Consider the following 14,248-nt stretch of genomic DNA (forward strand, 5'->3'; position numbering starts at 1 on the left):
CACTTGCCCTCAATCTTATTGTAATAACATCCATGTAGGAAGATGTCCACAACAAACACAAGTTACAAATAATTAAGGGTGGGAAAACAGAAAGGCAGTCTACTTCCTGACTTCTAGTAGTTCTAGACTTTTAGTAGTTAGGGTTGGAGACACTACACAAGTATGTCTACACTACATCCCCACTCACCTGGTCTTGTTTGCCAACCCCAGAATGTAGTGGTCATGCATAGTGGAGTTTGAGGCCTTGAGTGACTGTGAAAAGGCCCTCTGAGCAGCTTCACTGGCACATTTCCAGGCTTGACATATGCAAAAATTGGAGAAATTGTGCAGGGAACATGCATGAGTGTCCCTTCCCAGACATGCTGGAACATGGTGTGGAAATGTCCAGTGTAGAACAGTTTACAGACACATGGTGTAGAAACACTTCTATGTCAGGAAGCTTTGTAGCTCACTGAATGAGAAGTTCCCTAGTTAGTTTTCTTTTCCTGCATCCACCTTCCTTTATCTTCCACTGCTGAGAACAGAGAGGTGTCATCAGATGCACCATCACTTAAAGAATCCAGTGAGATATGGATCCAAAATCCGCTTACTTGCATCTGAGAAGTCTGAGTAATCCTGGGCAAGTTGTTAACTTTTTGGTATCAGTTTCCTGCATATGTATAGTGGAAGTTCTCACTTGCATCTCAGTAGGGTTGCATTGCTTCATGTTTATAAAACATCAAGATGCTCTGAAACGTGCTGCAGAAAAACATTTTTGGGGGTGTGTGAAATTTGATGCCTGCTGAACATTAAGCAAGTATTTAATTTTTCTTTCTAGTCTGGAGACAGAGACAGCTCTGCAGGAAGTGGAAGTGAGGATGAGGAGTTTTACGATGCTGATGAAGAGACCCAGATGATCAAGTAACAAGAAGAAATGCTCATTTTTATGCCTACTTTACTTGTCCAGCCATGTCTGCCTGTAAGAATTTAAAAAGTGAAAAAAAGGACCATCTGCAGATGGATGTAACAGGGCAAGTGCCTCTGCTTTAGAAGAGTTAGAGTACTGTTCAAATTCATTACATTTGTTTGATTGGTGACTACTGCTGATTTTTTTTTCTTCTCACACATGAGAAACGGTTAAATTTTTGTGGCTCAGAAGTATGATTGCAAGCCAAGTCTGAGCACAGAGGTGGTGGCATAAGGTATTTCTGAAACTTGAAGCATTTGAGAACTGATCCACCTTTTGGGAAGATTGCCACTTCACCTGTTCCTATTTTTTTTCAAAGTGAGTTCATGTTTTTTCAAGGTGAGCTCGTCTGAACCAACTTAAATCCATAAACTTGAAAGCTGTCACTAGATATTTTTCAGATGGATAAAACCTAGAGGATTTAACTGGCCACAGAAGGCTCTCTGTGCCAGCCCAAGGGGAACAGATTTCTGACACCCTGCACGTTAAGGTGCCTACAGCACAGTGGGGACATTGAGCTGATGGAATCTGTGCATGTTCCACATACACACAAAGTCACGGAGTTCCAGTCTGGAAGATGTGGTGCTGTGGGATGGGGTATACCAACAGCTGACAGCCTATATTTAGTTGTGGTAGGTGGAGCACTAGAGGAACCATTGAAGGTTGAAAGGACCAGCAAATTAGAATAGGCAAAAAACTTTAAGGGAACAGAAGTCCTCCTTAACGCTGATCTATTCTCCCTGCATCTGTCTCCTGAATCTTTCTTTCCTATTCTTTTGGCTGTTACACACACACACACACATTTGCCATGTCTGTCTAGTCTTAGGACATCTCTGACCTTCAGTTGCATGTGTTACTTTTGCTGCTTTTGCCTTGTCTCCACTTTGCTGTGTAAATTTGAAGGAGTGTGACTTGTTTTTCCATTGCATTTAGTGAATGTCTTTGGGGTGGTAATTTAATTGTGAGGGCACAGTTTAACTAGCTGTTGTGTTACTGTGGTCTGTCTATGATTATAGCTGGGGGAAAATGACCTCTACAGTGGCACAAGGAACTGTAGTTGCTGCCTCTGCAGACTGCTGCTAGTATCTTGTAGGTTATTTGAAGAAGGCTGCTAGTATTTATTTTAAAGTTTTGTGTACAGGTAAAGTTCTTTGGAAGTGGCTTGTGCCAACATTCAGTTGGTTACATGACCTTGCTGAGGGAAAACTATTCTCTTTTTACGGTGATTTTAAAAGTGCTTTATTAAAAATGTTGAGTGTCTGAAGTGTTGCCAACTAATAAGATGAAGTCTTTGTGTAACAGTTCAGCATTCCTGGAGAGTTGATTTTTATGTAATTCTTGGCAGTTGCTGGATCAGATTTCATATTAAAGTGACTGCAAAGAATGTGTAAGGGGGGCTGGTTATTCTTTGGAATATAGCACTGGATCAGGCAATTGGGAAGAAGGGGCAGTTACTGAACCTATTGAAGAGTTAAACTCAAGCAATACTAAATCAGACTAATACTTAAAAAAAAAAAAAAAAAACAGCTTGAAGTTTGCCTGATCAGAACCTGTAAAATGGAACTTACTACAGTCATCCCTATCTTGAGAGTAGATGGCGGTCTCCAAACATTCCTGGTTCCGGCATATAATGCTTCATTGTGGTCTGAACAGATCCTCTGCTGCAGTGGTCTCCAAAGGGGGGTGCCCAAGATGATCCATTGGGGTGGGAAGAAAATATTAGAACTTCTATTTATATTTATATAAATATACATATATTGGGGATGCATGCTCAAAATTTTTTTACTGATAGGGGTGTGCGATCAAAAAAGTTTGGAGACCACTGCTCTACTGAACCATTCCTATGAGCAAATTGGAGAGCTGTAGCCTCTACAGCCAGTACTTGGTAGGGAAGATCAGGGCAGCTACTGACTAGTATAATTTACGCTGGGCCATTTTCAGGTTAATATGGTGTCTCCCCTCTCTCTTTGCACAGCTCTTCCAAAATGTGATGGCAAAATTAATAACATTTTAAGTCACCTGGATTTTCTTTCTGCCATATTTAGCTCTTTTTCTACATAGGAAGATTACTTGGAGCGAGGTTCTTGGGACTGTTAGTAAATTTGATTCTATTTTTTCAGTACGTTTTCTTTAGTCTTACATTTGCGTTTTAAATTGCGGGGATGTAATCTGAGAAAAGGTTTCTCTCTAGTTCTTTGGTGTGGCTTTTGATTTATAATGCTTCTAAATATGTGAAAACTGCTCAGAGAATGTTAATGCCAAACTTGGGGGTTGTATCTGTGCGGTTGTAAACCTTTGTTTATTGGGGAGTAATTTCCACAGTGTACTTCCTGACTCTGCCTGGCTTTGGGTCAGGTAGTAGTAGTGACTCTCATTAAACTGGGGTTTTTGGCCTTTCTGGTAATTTGGGTTTTATCTTTGTGTCAAGGCAACCAGCCATATGAAAGGGCTGAACCCAACTATGAATGGGAACCCAGCCCTGGGAAAGAATAATTTGTGTAGCACTCCCCTGGGAGTCCACATGGTTATAACAGTTCATCTTAGGGGATCTCTGCAGGATGTGCTTCAGCCTTTGTGACAGTCCTCTCTTTACTCTGAAATGTATCTCCATTTCATGCAAGTACTCCTACACTTAAATGGTACACGCAAAATCACAAAACTGAGGCTGAAGGAAATTATTGTGCTGAAGAGATTAACTGCACTTTTTGGAGACTTGTGTTCATAGTCTGTACCCCATGCTTGTACCAGTAGAGGTTGAGATGACTGCCTTCTTTATCTGTGTCCTACCCTTTTCCACCATTGTTATTTTTAATGCTTATTTTTTCATGCCAGTATGTCTAACTGTCTTGTAGGCAGAATCCTGTTTTAGCAGATTTCAGTCATCTACCAGCAGGATTTTAACAAAGAAGCACTTCACCTTCCCCTCCACATGCTCCATATTCTAGGTTCGCTGGTGATTAGGAGTGGAGTTCCCTTTGAAAAGCTAACTTGATACAAAATGACTTTCTGCCACTGACCCTTAAAGGATAACTGTTTCCTTGCGCAGAGTGTGTGTAAGGCATTATAACATCAAATATTTCTGTCATATTTAGCACTTGTTGGGCACATATGATGCACAGAATTCCATAGGATGTGTAGAGAGCACGTGGTGCATAGAAATTTGACCAGTATTAATAAGGAAAAGTCTTCTAATGGCAACGTATGCTATTTTCAAACTTTGCAACCTGTGCCTATGCTAGTTAGACACCTGACCCATAGCATTTGGGTCTACTCTACAGCTTCCAAGTACTATTTAACACTTCAATACGGACCCAGTTTTGCTTCTTTCTTTGGTTGTGTAGCATATATTCTAAATCTGCCCAAGGAAGCTATCGGAGTTCCTGCTAGCACAGTGGTAAAAATATTCCTATTATAGACAATAAAATAACACCAGAGATGGAGCAGGTGTACTGTAATATCCTTTGACAGTCCCCAGCCTATTTTTATCCATTCCCTTGCTAAGTTAATTTTCCATGGAAAGTGCCCTGAACTGCTCATTGTGCTTGACACTGGGCATGTCTATACATTCATTAATGTGCCGTAGTTACTGTGCATTCAATTTAGTACTTGTATAATTGAGTACTAAATCAGTGCAGTAACCAGCACTACTCTGCAGCAGCATAGGTACGTGCCTTTTTAGTGACGCTGCTGCACGGTAGCCCAATAATACTACACAGTAGCTTATTAGCGCTGTTTCTGCTGTGATGTGCTACTGTGCATTTAACACCTTGTGTAGACACACCCACTGTGTAGGAAACGTAATTTTGAAGCTAGCTTATTTGATGCGTGTGTGATGGAAAAGAGTGAACCCTTCCTAAGCGCAGCTACCATTTAACCTCTTTTCCAGTAGGACCCATTCCTTCTCAACTTGTTGTGAGGGAAGCTGGGCTGCAGTGGGAACAAACCTGGAAAAGGCAGGGATGTGTTGGGTCAGGAGACAGATGAAGCAGAGAATAAGAATCAACCAGAGGGGAGGAAGGAAAATTAGATTTTCACAGGGAGGTAAGAGGGCAAGAAGAGTAGCACTTGGTGATGTGGGAGGGCCCATGTCATTCTCTGCCTTGATATACACTCCTTCTTCCAGCTCTTGTAAAAGTTTCACCTGGTTCAAAAAGTGTGTTGGTACTGTTCCTGTTTCTTTATTCTGGGGCTGAGTTGGCATGATTCTTTGCTACTGCTGTACGAGGGAAGGATTAGTTTGCAATTAAGATGCAGTGGGATTTGGGAATAATGGGTTGCTTCCAGACTTGGCTTTTTTATCAGATAGCTTCGTGACCTAGGGCACCGCTGTTTCCCACTGAAAAATAGGGTTTATGATGATCACAGTGTCATGCTCCAGCGTGGATTTTTGAGACTACTCATTACAGTTTGGAAAGCCTTTCCGAATCATCTGAGGGAAAGTGCTGTAAAAATGCACAGACTCTCATTTGCTGGCTTTATTGCAGAAAGACTGGCATTTCAGAAACACCTTTCTTAGTGTGTGGTGTTACACATCCAGCAGCACGCTGTTTCTCCACCTTTCTGAAGATAACAGGACCTCCTCTTTTACATTTTTTGGTTCCCTAAAATAATTTACCATGTCTTTCTTCCTTAACTAGCTATTTTAACATAAAACCGGATCCCAGCTCAAGGTGATTTAAACAGTAATCGGGTGCTTTGCAGACTCCCCCAGCAATTCTCCAGCCACTGCAATCTGACAGACTGTGCATTAGTTGGAGGTTAACCAGTGTGCAGTTCAGGGTGCTGAACAACTGCATAGACAGCTTTTCTAAAGGCACGTAAAATTTGCCTAGAATGGAGCAGACTGCAGCTAGTCATCTCCTCAAAGGTAGGACTTACCCTTTGGGATTGGGGGGCCTGTACAGAGGTTAAGTATAGAGCCCCATGCTCTTTACTGGACAACAATACTGACTACAGCTATGAAGTTGAAAGCTGCTAATGGCCATGGGGGCTCTTAACCAGTTTGTACTGCCTTAATGTCAACCCTGCACCTCTCAAGATGACCCTGCAGCCCATAAAGCCTACAAGCAAGCCCCGCTTAAATCAGGATTGGGCATTGCACAGTTGTCTTTGCTGTTAAAGTCGGGGGCATTTGTGTTGCAAGATTCCATGGAGTGTAGTCAAGACATCCTGTGTCTAGAAAGTATTGCTCAGATGCCTGCTTATATTTACAGTATCTTCTATCTGGAGGTTTTGAATGACCTTGCAGAAGACCGTTATCCTTGTTTTGGTTATAGGAGGTGGGAGTGGCGTGCAGAGAGTTGAAATGATTATCCCAAGGCCGCAGGAAGTCAGTAAAGAGGGCTGGAATAGAACTCTGGTTCCTTGAATTTTCTGTTCTAATTTGTGGAGCATGCTGACTTAAGTTAATATTTTGTTTTTACTTAAGGAGGTTCTGCTATTTATAGTTCTTTCCACCTTCCCATTTCAGTTTCTTTAATCATGTTTTGAAAATAATAGGTCTTTGGTTCCAGTAACAGTGTTGTGAGTCAAATTCTGGCTGGCAATACATATGCCAAAACATCTGTGAAAAGCACCCAAATGGCATGTTGGAAGTTAGTAGGTCCAAACATACCTACATGTGGTCCAGGCAGGTGTTTATGTATGGCTTTCCCCCTGATTCATTCTGGGCATTTAGCTGTGTTCAGGATCTCATTACTCTATGGTTTAAGTGCAGGTTTAGCAGGTGGAAGAAAAAAGTTAGCTAGCAAATGCAATAAATATAATAACAACTGTTTAGTAAAGGTGTATTTTGTATCTTGTTCGCTTACTTAAGCATTTGCACAAGATCGCGCTCTACCATATCATCTACAATGCCTTGTCCAGTCTTCAGTAGCCTTCAACACTGATTTTAAGGTTGCCTCCGAGAGGCAGTCTAAAGTTATGAAATTCTGTGTCCTCTCTCCTATGATAATATCTTGTATGATCCTAAAATAGCTGTGTTAATTGCAAATATAATGAAAGGTACTAAGACAAAGTGTAAATGGGACTAGGTTTATACTTTTAAGTGTACTCAGTTTAGACTGGTTCTATATACAAGCGATACCATAGAATCAAGGCTTAAGTAGTTGCCAAGTATTGTTTTCCTTGAATGAAACAATCTAAAACTAGTTCTCTGTGTGTATTTGGAATTCAGCTATGTGACCTGATGAAACTAGTGCTTACTAGCATCTCCATGGAACTTTTGAACACGAGGAAGAACTACATTTATTTGCCTATTTTTCATGGCTCTGGGCACTTCAACTGTTGTTGTTTCTAAAACCCTTCTCATTGCTTGCAGAGATGGTAACTAACCAAAGAGATTAGTATAAAGATTAAAAACAAAGTGTAAAATTTGCATAATTGGAAACACTTATGTAACGTATGCAGAAGCCTCCAGGGTCTGTTTTGGTTTGAGGTTACACATATCAGTGCTCACTTCTAAAGATAAGAAGAAACCAGATGAGATGGTTCGTTGGAACATGTTGGACACTCATCAAACTTACAGTATTATGGACGAAAGGTCACATGGAGTTCATAGAATTCAGCAGATAGTTGAGCTGGCACAATGAGTTGGGTACATAACTAAACACTGAATATCTAATCCTCAAGTAGGACTCAATATAAGAAAAACCCAACCCTGTGATTTGCAGTGTTTGGCAACAGACATGTAGGCAGCTGGAGGAACTTAGGGTAGGACTTGGTCACCCTCAATTTCCAAAAAGTAGTAATTGGTCTTAAAACCAGAATGAAGAATAATCCGCATGCATATATATATATATATATATATATATATATATATATAAAGGGAAGGACCCAGTAACTTTTTAATGTTAATTATGGACTCAATTTATTCCTTGCAATGTTGACAGTAAAGGACAGGCAGCTGCACAAAAAGAATTGCTCGATTCAGGCAAATTTTTATTTTTGCGCACACACGCCTGAATTGAGCAATTCTTTTTGTGCAGCTGCCTGTCCTTTATTGCCAACATTGCAAGGAATAAATTGAGTCCGTAATTAACATTAAAAAGTTACTGAGGCCTTCCCTTTCCCCTATTATACTTTTCATTTATACTGTTCATAGTCAAGCATATGATTCTAATGCCAGTTATTCCAATTGTACTGTTAATACCATTGTACCTCCAGAACTACCATGGGGCAAGGCCTTGTACAAATCTTTGAAATTCTTGAGGTGCTGCTTGTAGATTTTGGCTTAGAGTTGGTTTAACTGGTGAGGACTAGGTTAAGAGGAAGTCAGCCTCAGGTTATAATTTCAAAAGAACAAAACCTTATGGAAACAGTCAATATTATCAATACATATTTAAAGAGTACATTATACATTTTACCATATACAAAAGAAATGAGTACCATTGGCAATATTAATAAAGGAATCTGTTTCTCTCCCTGTAGTGGTCTGTTTCGAATACTTTACATACAAGGAAAGCCTAAATCCAAATCTTTCTTCATGTTGTTAGTGCTGCAATTGCAGTTATTGTGCAGGTATATTTTTGCTTATGACTAGCATTTATATTGCACTACCTGCTGACCAGTAGCAGTTTTTACTTCCTTGACTTAATAATTTATTTTAAGCTACCTCTTTCCTACTGAATTTTATATTAAAGAGACTTTAGGAAATTGTAGAACATAAATTATTTGTTGTCTTTTATTTATGCTGCTGGGAATCCCATTGCTTAAGCCAAGAGGGAAAGGCTTAAGCAATGGGATTTGTCTGTCTTTTTAAATGTTTTTTTTTTTAAACATGTAATGTGAATTGTAAATGACAACTGTAATTGAAAGACTTATTATTGCAGTGAAGTTGCACATTTTTGAGCCAGTATATTAGAATGGCTGAACCACCACTGGGGATTTATTGACCTTAAATGAAGTGGTTGATGCTTAGCTCTTCTGAAAATCTGGTCTGTGGGGTGGAACTTGGTATAGTAGTCCTTCTTTGCGGCGCTGTGTACTCTCTCCTTGTTCTGAGCTCTTAAAATACAGTTAATTGTCCCTGAGCACATGAGCCAGTGTCCAAAGCTAAATTTAGCCTTCGGTTACATTTATGCAGCCCCATTGATTCTGGCTTAGGACAGAATTTGGACCATAGCTGGCACAAAGGAGGAGCTAATGGGACATACTTTCTGTCTTTTCAGCATCGTGAGACCACGTTTGGTCTCCATAAAACGTCATTGGATTTAAGAGGTGTTGCACTTGCTTCCAGCAGGGTTGAATTTGATCTTGCAATCAAAAGTGCTTGTAAACTGAAAGGCAAAAAGATGCCTGGGCTGGAGGGTATTGATTTTTTTGTATGCTTAGCTGCAGAGCCAGGTAAAAGGCTATATATAGATGTTGGTGGTAAATAGTAGTGTTTGTGTGTATTTAAATCATTGACTCAGCTTGAGTACTGAATGGGCCAGGCCTTTTAGCACAATGTGGGAACTTAGGTGATTCAGAAGTCTTTCTGCAAAGTGCCATTTTGAGATCACAGCTGTATTGCTGAAGCTGGTGATTTTTAGAACTCTGTCCAAGAAGTCACCCTTGTTCAGGCCTAAAAACATTAGTCTCCCTGAAGTCAAATTATGGTGATACTCAGTGGACACGTGTACATTAAACACTAAATGCGCAGTGGACTAATTCTACTGTGCGTTAGTGTGTCATAGCAAAAGCCGTGCTAATGCAGTAGAATTAGTCTACTGTGCATTGGCATCACTAAAAATGCATGCGCCACTGCTGCTGCACGGTGGTGCTAGTTACTGTGCACTGAGTTAGTACCTGTTATTACAGACTTAATGCGCAGTAACTATGGTGCATTAATGCATGTGTAGTCCATGCCCAGTTACATCATGTGACCTTGTGTTGGGTCCATCCCCTTTAAGACATTTTTGCCACAAATGACTAAGGTGTTAGCTGTTGTGACAACTGTAAAAACAACGTTCAGAACACTAAGACCTCTCTTCTGCCCGGGCTGTTTACGTTTTATGTGCACATTATTTGAACTGTAGCTGCTAGATTTCACTGGAGCTCTGCAAGGTAAAAATCAGCAGGTTGGCTTCAAGTGTGGGACCTTTTGGAATGACAGACTTTTTTTTTTAAATTAATTATCCTAATAAAAATGTTACGTGTTTACCAGGTATATTTCACTTTGAAATGGAGACTGGGGGAAGCCCAGGTAGTAGAATTCAGCCAAATATCAATATAGTGATCTCTTTACACTCTGGAAAAAGTTACTTGCTTCTGAATGATCTTTTGAGCATTTTAAAGATGTTCTTCTTTTAAGATTTTTGTAGACCCTTCTCTGCCTTGGCAAGCTAACTTTTAAGTGATTTGTAACAGCTCTGAAACTGCCTCTGTCTCATACAATTCATATGATGTCTTTGTAACTTATTTTGTGCCTTTTTTCTTCCTCCCTCTCTCTCCCCCACAACTCACCGAGGCAAAAATCTCTCAATAAAGATAAGCTCTTCTGGAACATTGCAAACCTATTTTATTGAACTGATTTGCTTTTCCGAACCTCTTTCCACCCCCGCACCCCCCCCTTTCCGGAGGGTGAGAAGTCATCTCCTAATAGAACAGATATTTATAACAGACTCTGCAAGATGAAATTGACAAGGTGGAAAGCAGGTCATTTTGGAATGCCAGTGCCACAAAGCGCCTGGGAAGCTGGGACTGTCAGAACTAATCAATATATCCCACCATATCTATCACAAATCATTTCTAACAAAAACAAACAGGAGCCAGTGGAATGTGAGAATCAATTTACTACCAACCTCAGTTGTTGTTGATTGATGTTGAAAGGCTGGAAACACTCTGGGGGATTTAGCACAGTAAAATACAAGTATTTTTATTGCTTAATATTTATATTATGATAGTGCCCCCAGACACCAGCTGGAATACTAGTCCTCTTGCATTAGGAACTGCACAAACGCATGAAAATATGGGCTGTGCCCTAAAGAGTTCAGTCTGAAAAAAGTACTAGATAGCAGGTGTCCATTTTCTGTATCATGTCTGTGGATAAATGAAGTCCTTTTATGCATCTAGCAAATATTGCTTTAGGAAATGGAGATAATTGATCTGTTCTACGTATTGAATAACGGGGTCTTTTCCTTCTTAACTCATCCACCAATGCATAGTAATTGAATGTTTTTAACTTCCCCTTAAATAGCTTATTCAATATCCCTGCTATGAAAGCACTTCATAGATCAATATTTATTTTGATCTATACAAACTAAATAAAAAAGAGGAGATTATGGGCTCTAGCTGAGATCACTTTACTCTGAAGTCTGCTGCTGTTTGCCTGTCTGTAAAGTGGGTCTAAGGAAAGCTGACCAGCCAGACTCCTGCTGTCTAGTCCGAACTCTGTCACTAATCGCTTCTGAGGGTGGAGAGAATTTAGTCTCTTCTTATACCATTCTTAAAAAGAAAAAATGTCAACATTCAAGTCTATTGGTTCACTTTCTTCATAGATTGCTGAATAACAGAAATCTTTAAAAATTAAAACAAAGTACTTCTAAAGCTTAGGGTGTGTTTTTCCTTTTGATTCTTCCAATTCCTCAAATGAATTGTGAGGCGTAATTACTGAAGTACGCATAGGAACCATATACCCTTGAGTGCTTTAATTAAGTTACTAAACCAGTCAGATCTTTTCCTCTTTATTTCCAAGTGCCTGTGGACTTTGCACTTATCTCGTTTATTCATGTAATTATGCTAATGTTTTGTATATTCTCCTTGTAAATTTCAGCATAGCGTGGGTGAAAGGCAAAGATTTAAAGTGCTGCTCTCTGAAGGTGTCTAATTATAGAACCAGTACAGTTCAGCTAATACCAGTACAGATTTCCCAACCCCTTATCGCCAACTGTGTTCTGAACAGAACGGCTGGGCTAAGAGAGTCAGTCAGTCAGTCGGTCACATTACTTACAGGGAGAATTGGCCCCATTAGTTGTCTGTGACCAGCTGGTGTTTCTCTGCCCTCATACAAACCAGTTTTGTCTGTTTGGGTCTGAGCTAAGTTATCCTGCTGTGAACTGTAGCTTCTCCTACCTGTGCCTTGCACAAATACTGTTATAGCCTGGGCTGGTTATCAGCTGCTGTAACTGGAGCCCATTTTACCTGCTGACTCTCATATCCTGCATTCCACTCGTGGGCCTGGCAGAATAGAGTGCGACAGGGACTTGAAATGAAGGGAAAATAAATTGAGGAAATTGGAATGACTATGGTATGTTTTCTCTTAGTAGAAATGACTTCTCCATTACTGCTATACGTAATCTTCCATTGATGCTGAGATGTGGGTCTATCAGCAGCACCATCCCTTGAAATCAGGCATGTTTTGAAACATGCTGGCCCCTGGCAGTGGTGCTAATTTTAATGGCAGCAGTGAACACTTCCCATGGGCCACCAAGCAGCCAGTGGATAGTAGTGAATTCCAGTCATGACTAACCTGAACCAAATTCAAATGGAGAACGTAGAAGCTGAAGTTTTCTGTTCCCTTGCATACTCCTAGATCTACATTTTTTTTAAAAGCAGTGAATATCTGAAGCAGACTTAACTGGACCTTTTCCAGAATTGTCAGTTTACATCTTTCTTGGAGCATAAATATGAGACACACACTTGTGGCCAAATTCCTCCTGTATTTCTGAGGGAGAGGACTCCAGTCCTGACCTGCCACTGTGAATCTTCTCTAAGTGATCACTCCTGAGTCCTGCTTGAGGGCATGGGACACAACATTCTGGTACAGATGTTCCCAATGTGGTGACAGCAGATATTACATGGGTCATGTACATGATTTATCAAGTTAAGAAAACAAGAGCAGAGATGGCTCGTACTTGCCTGGATCTGTTTCTCTGAAACATGACAGAACAGTAGTGTTTAAGCTTTAACCTCTCCCTGAAGCAAGGAGGATACAAGAGGGAGTGTATATGCTTCCCTTGGGGCACCCCTTTCCAATTCCCTTCTAGCAAAGATCTCAGGATCCATCTGTAGGAGGGCATCCTGTCTGCCACTTCCTCTGGCTGGTTTGGTCTGTAATATGCAGCATCAAACCCCCACTATACTCTCAGGCCCTTGGCCAAGCCACTCAACATCCAGTGCAGGGGTGGGCAAAATGCAGCCCACAGGCTGGATGCAGCCCACCAGGCCATTTTATTTGGCTCACGGGCCCCTAAAAAATTTAGAAAATTAATATTTATCTGTGCTGGCTGCCTGTCATGCAGCCTTCGATGGCTTGCCAAAACTCAGTAAGCAGCCCGCTGCCTGAAATAATTGCCTGTCCCTGATCTAGTGAGTGGGATGTGTTGTGGATATCATGGGGACTGATTCTGAAGGGCAGGCTTGAGTGACCACTCCCTGCAGGATTTAAGTAATGTATTGCTTGAGACTTGGCAGGGTTTGGAAATATAACAGACTGGGCATGTGCAGATGAGCACACATGCACTTCCCCGGGGACAAACAGCCGTGGCACATAGTTATGCCACTGCTACTTGTCCCCAGAGAACACCCTTCTACACACTGTGGCGCATACCAAATTGCCCTGGGTGGGGTAGGGAATGCTGGGGCCAGCACCTGGGCTGGTCCCAGCAGCCTTACCTGGGGGCCTCCCAGGGCTGCAGCAGTGGTGGTGATCTGGGCACTCAAAGCCTGGCTGGCAGCTGGAGCATGGTTCTGGCTGGCCAGGCTCTTGTTTCAGGCAGTGCATGCTGCTGCTATGTGTGCCACCTTGCTTTTTTGGGGGGTTTTGGGTTTTTTTTTTAAAGGTACTAGGATTTCCTAGTATCTAATTTTGGGTCTGTGCTGCAAATGTGCAGCATGGTGAACATTTTGCCATGCACTGCGTGTTTCTTGTGGCGCCTTAGCCTTTGAGGGAACTGCAAAGCATGCATGTGTGCTCATCTGGACACACCCATGGAGGTTAGAACCATGGACCAAATTCTAATGCCTTCTTTGACTTTCAGATTGCTCACAGATTACATCTATTGCTGTATGGGTAGAAATAACTCCCAGCCTTCCACTTGCATGATTAAATGTGCAAAGTTCCCTACTCATCTCTGGGTGGGGTGGTAGATGCGTTGGCTCAGAGGCAGGCAAAATATGGCCCCTGGGCCAGATCCAGCCTGTCAGGCCATTCTATCCAGCTTGCGGGGCCCCTAAAAATTTTAGAAAATTAATTTTTATCTGCCCCTGGCTCCCTGTCAAAGATGACAGGGAGACAGGGGCAGTGGGACCCAGGGGGAGCTAGCAGCAGGACTCAGCAGCTGAGCAGCAGAGCCTGCCTGGCTCCACCATGTCACCCTGTCC

The 14,248-nt window shown here is 41.4% G+C and overlaps 2 protein-coding genes across 2 annotated transcripts in view; both read left to right on the forward strand.

The window, feature by feature from the left end:
- Positions 1-2,600, forward strand: part of SLC22A15 (solute carrier family 22 member 15) — a 34,991-nt gene extending 32,391 nt beyond the window's left edge. Inside the window, exon 12 of the mRNA XM_019526668.1 lies at positions 818-2,600. Within this exon, the coding sequence (XP_019382213.1) occupies positions 818-904 (87 nt within the window). The 3' untranslated portion in view covers positions 905-2,600. The remainder of the gene's footprint in view (positions 1-817) is intronic.
- A 2,060-nt stretch (positions 2,601-4,660) lies between these two features.
- MAB21L3 (mab-21 like 3) overlaps positions 4,661-14,248 on the forward strand; it is a 59,675-nt gene continuing 50,087 nt past the window's right edge. The window contains exon 1 of the mRNA XM_019527266.1: positions 4,661-5,813. Within this exon, the coding sequence (XP_019382811.1) occupies positions 5,780-5,813 (34 nt within the window). The 5' untranslated portion in view covers positions 4,661-5,779. The remainder of the gene's footprint in view (positions 5,814-14,248) is intronic.

The sequence above is a fragment of the Gavialis gangeticus genome, unplaced genomic scaffold, assembly GCF_001723915.1.
Source record: "Gavialis gangeticus isolate Ggan-Ray unplaced genomic scaffold, GavGan_comp1, whole genome shotgun sequence".
Classification (NCBI taxonomy): Eukaryota; Metazoa; Chordata; order Crocodylia; family Gavialidae; genus Gavialis; species Gavialis gangeticus.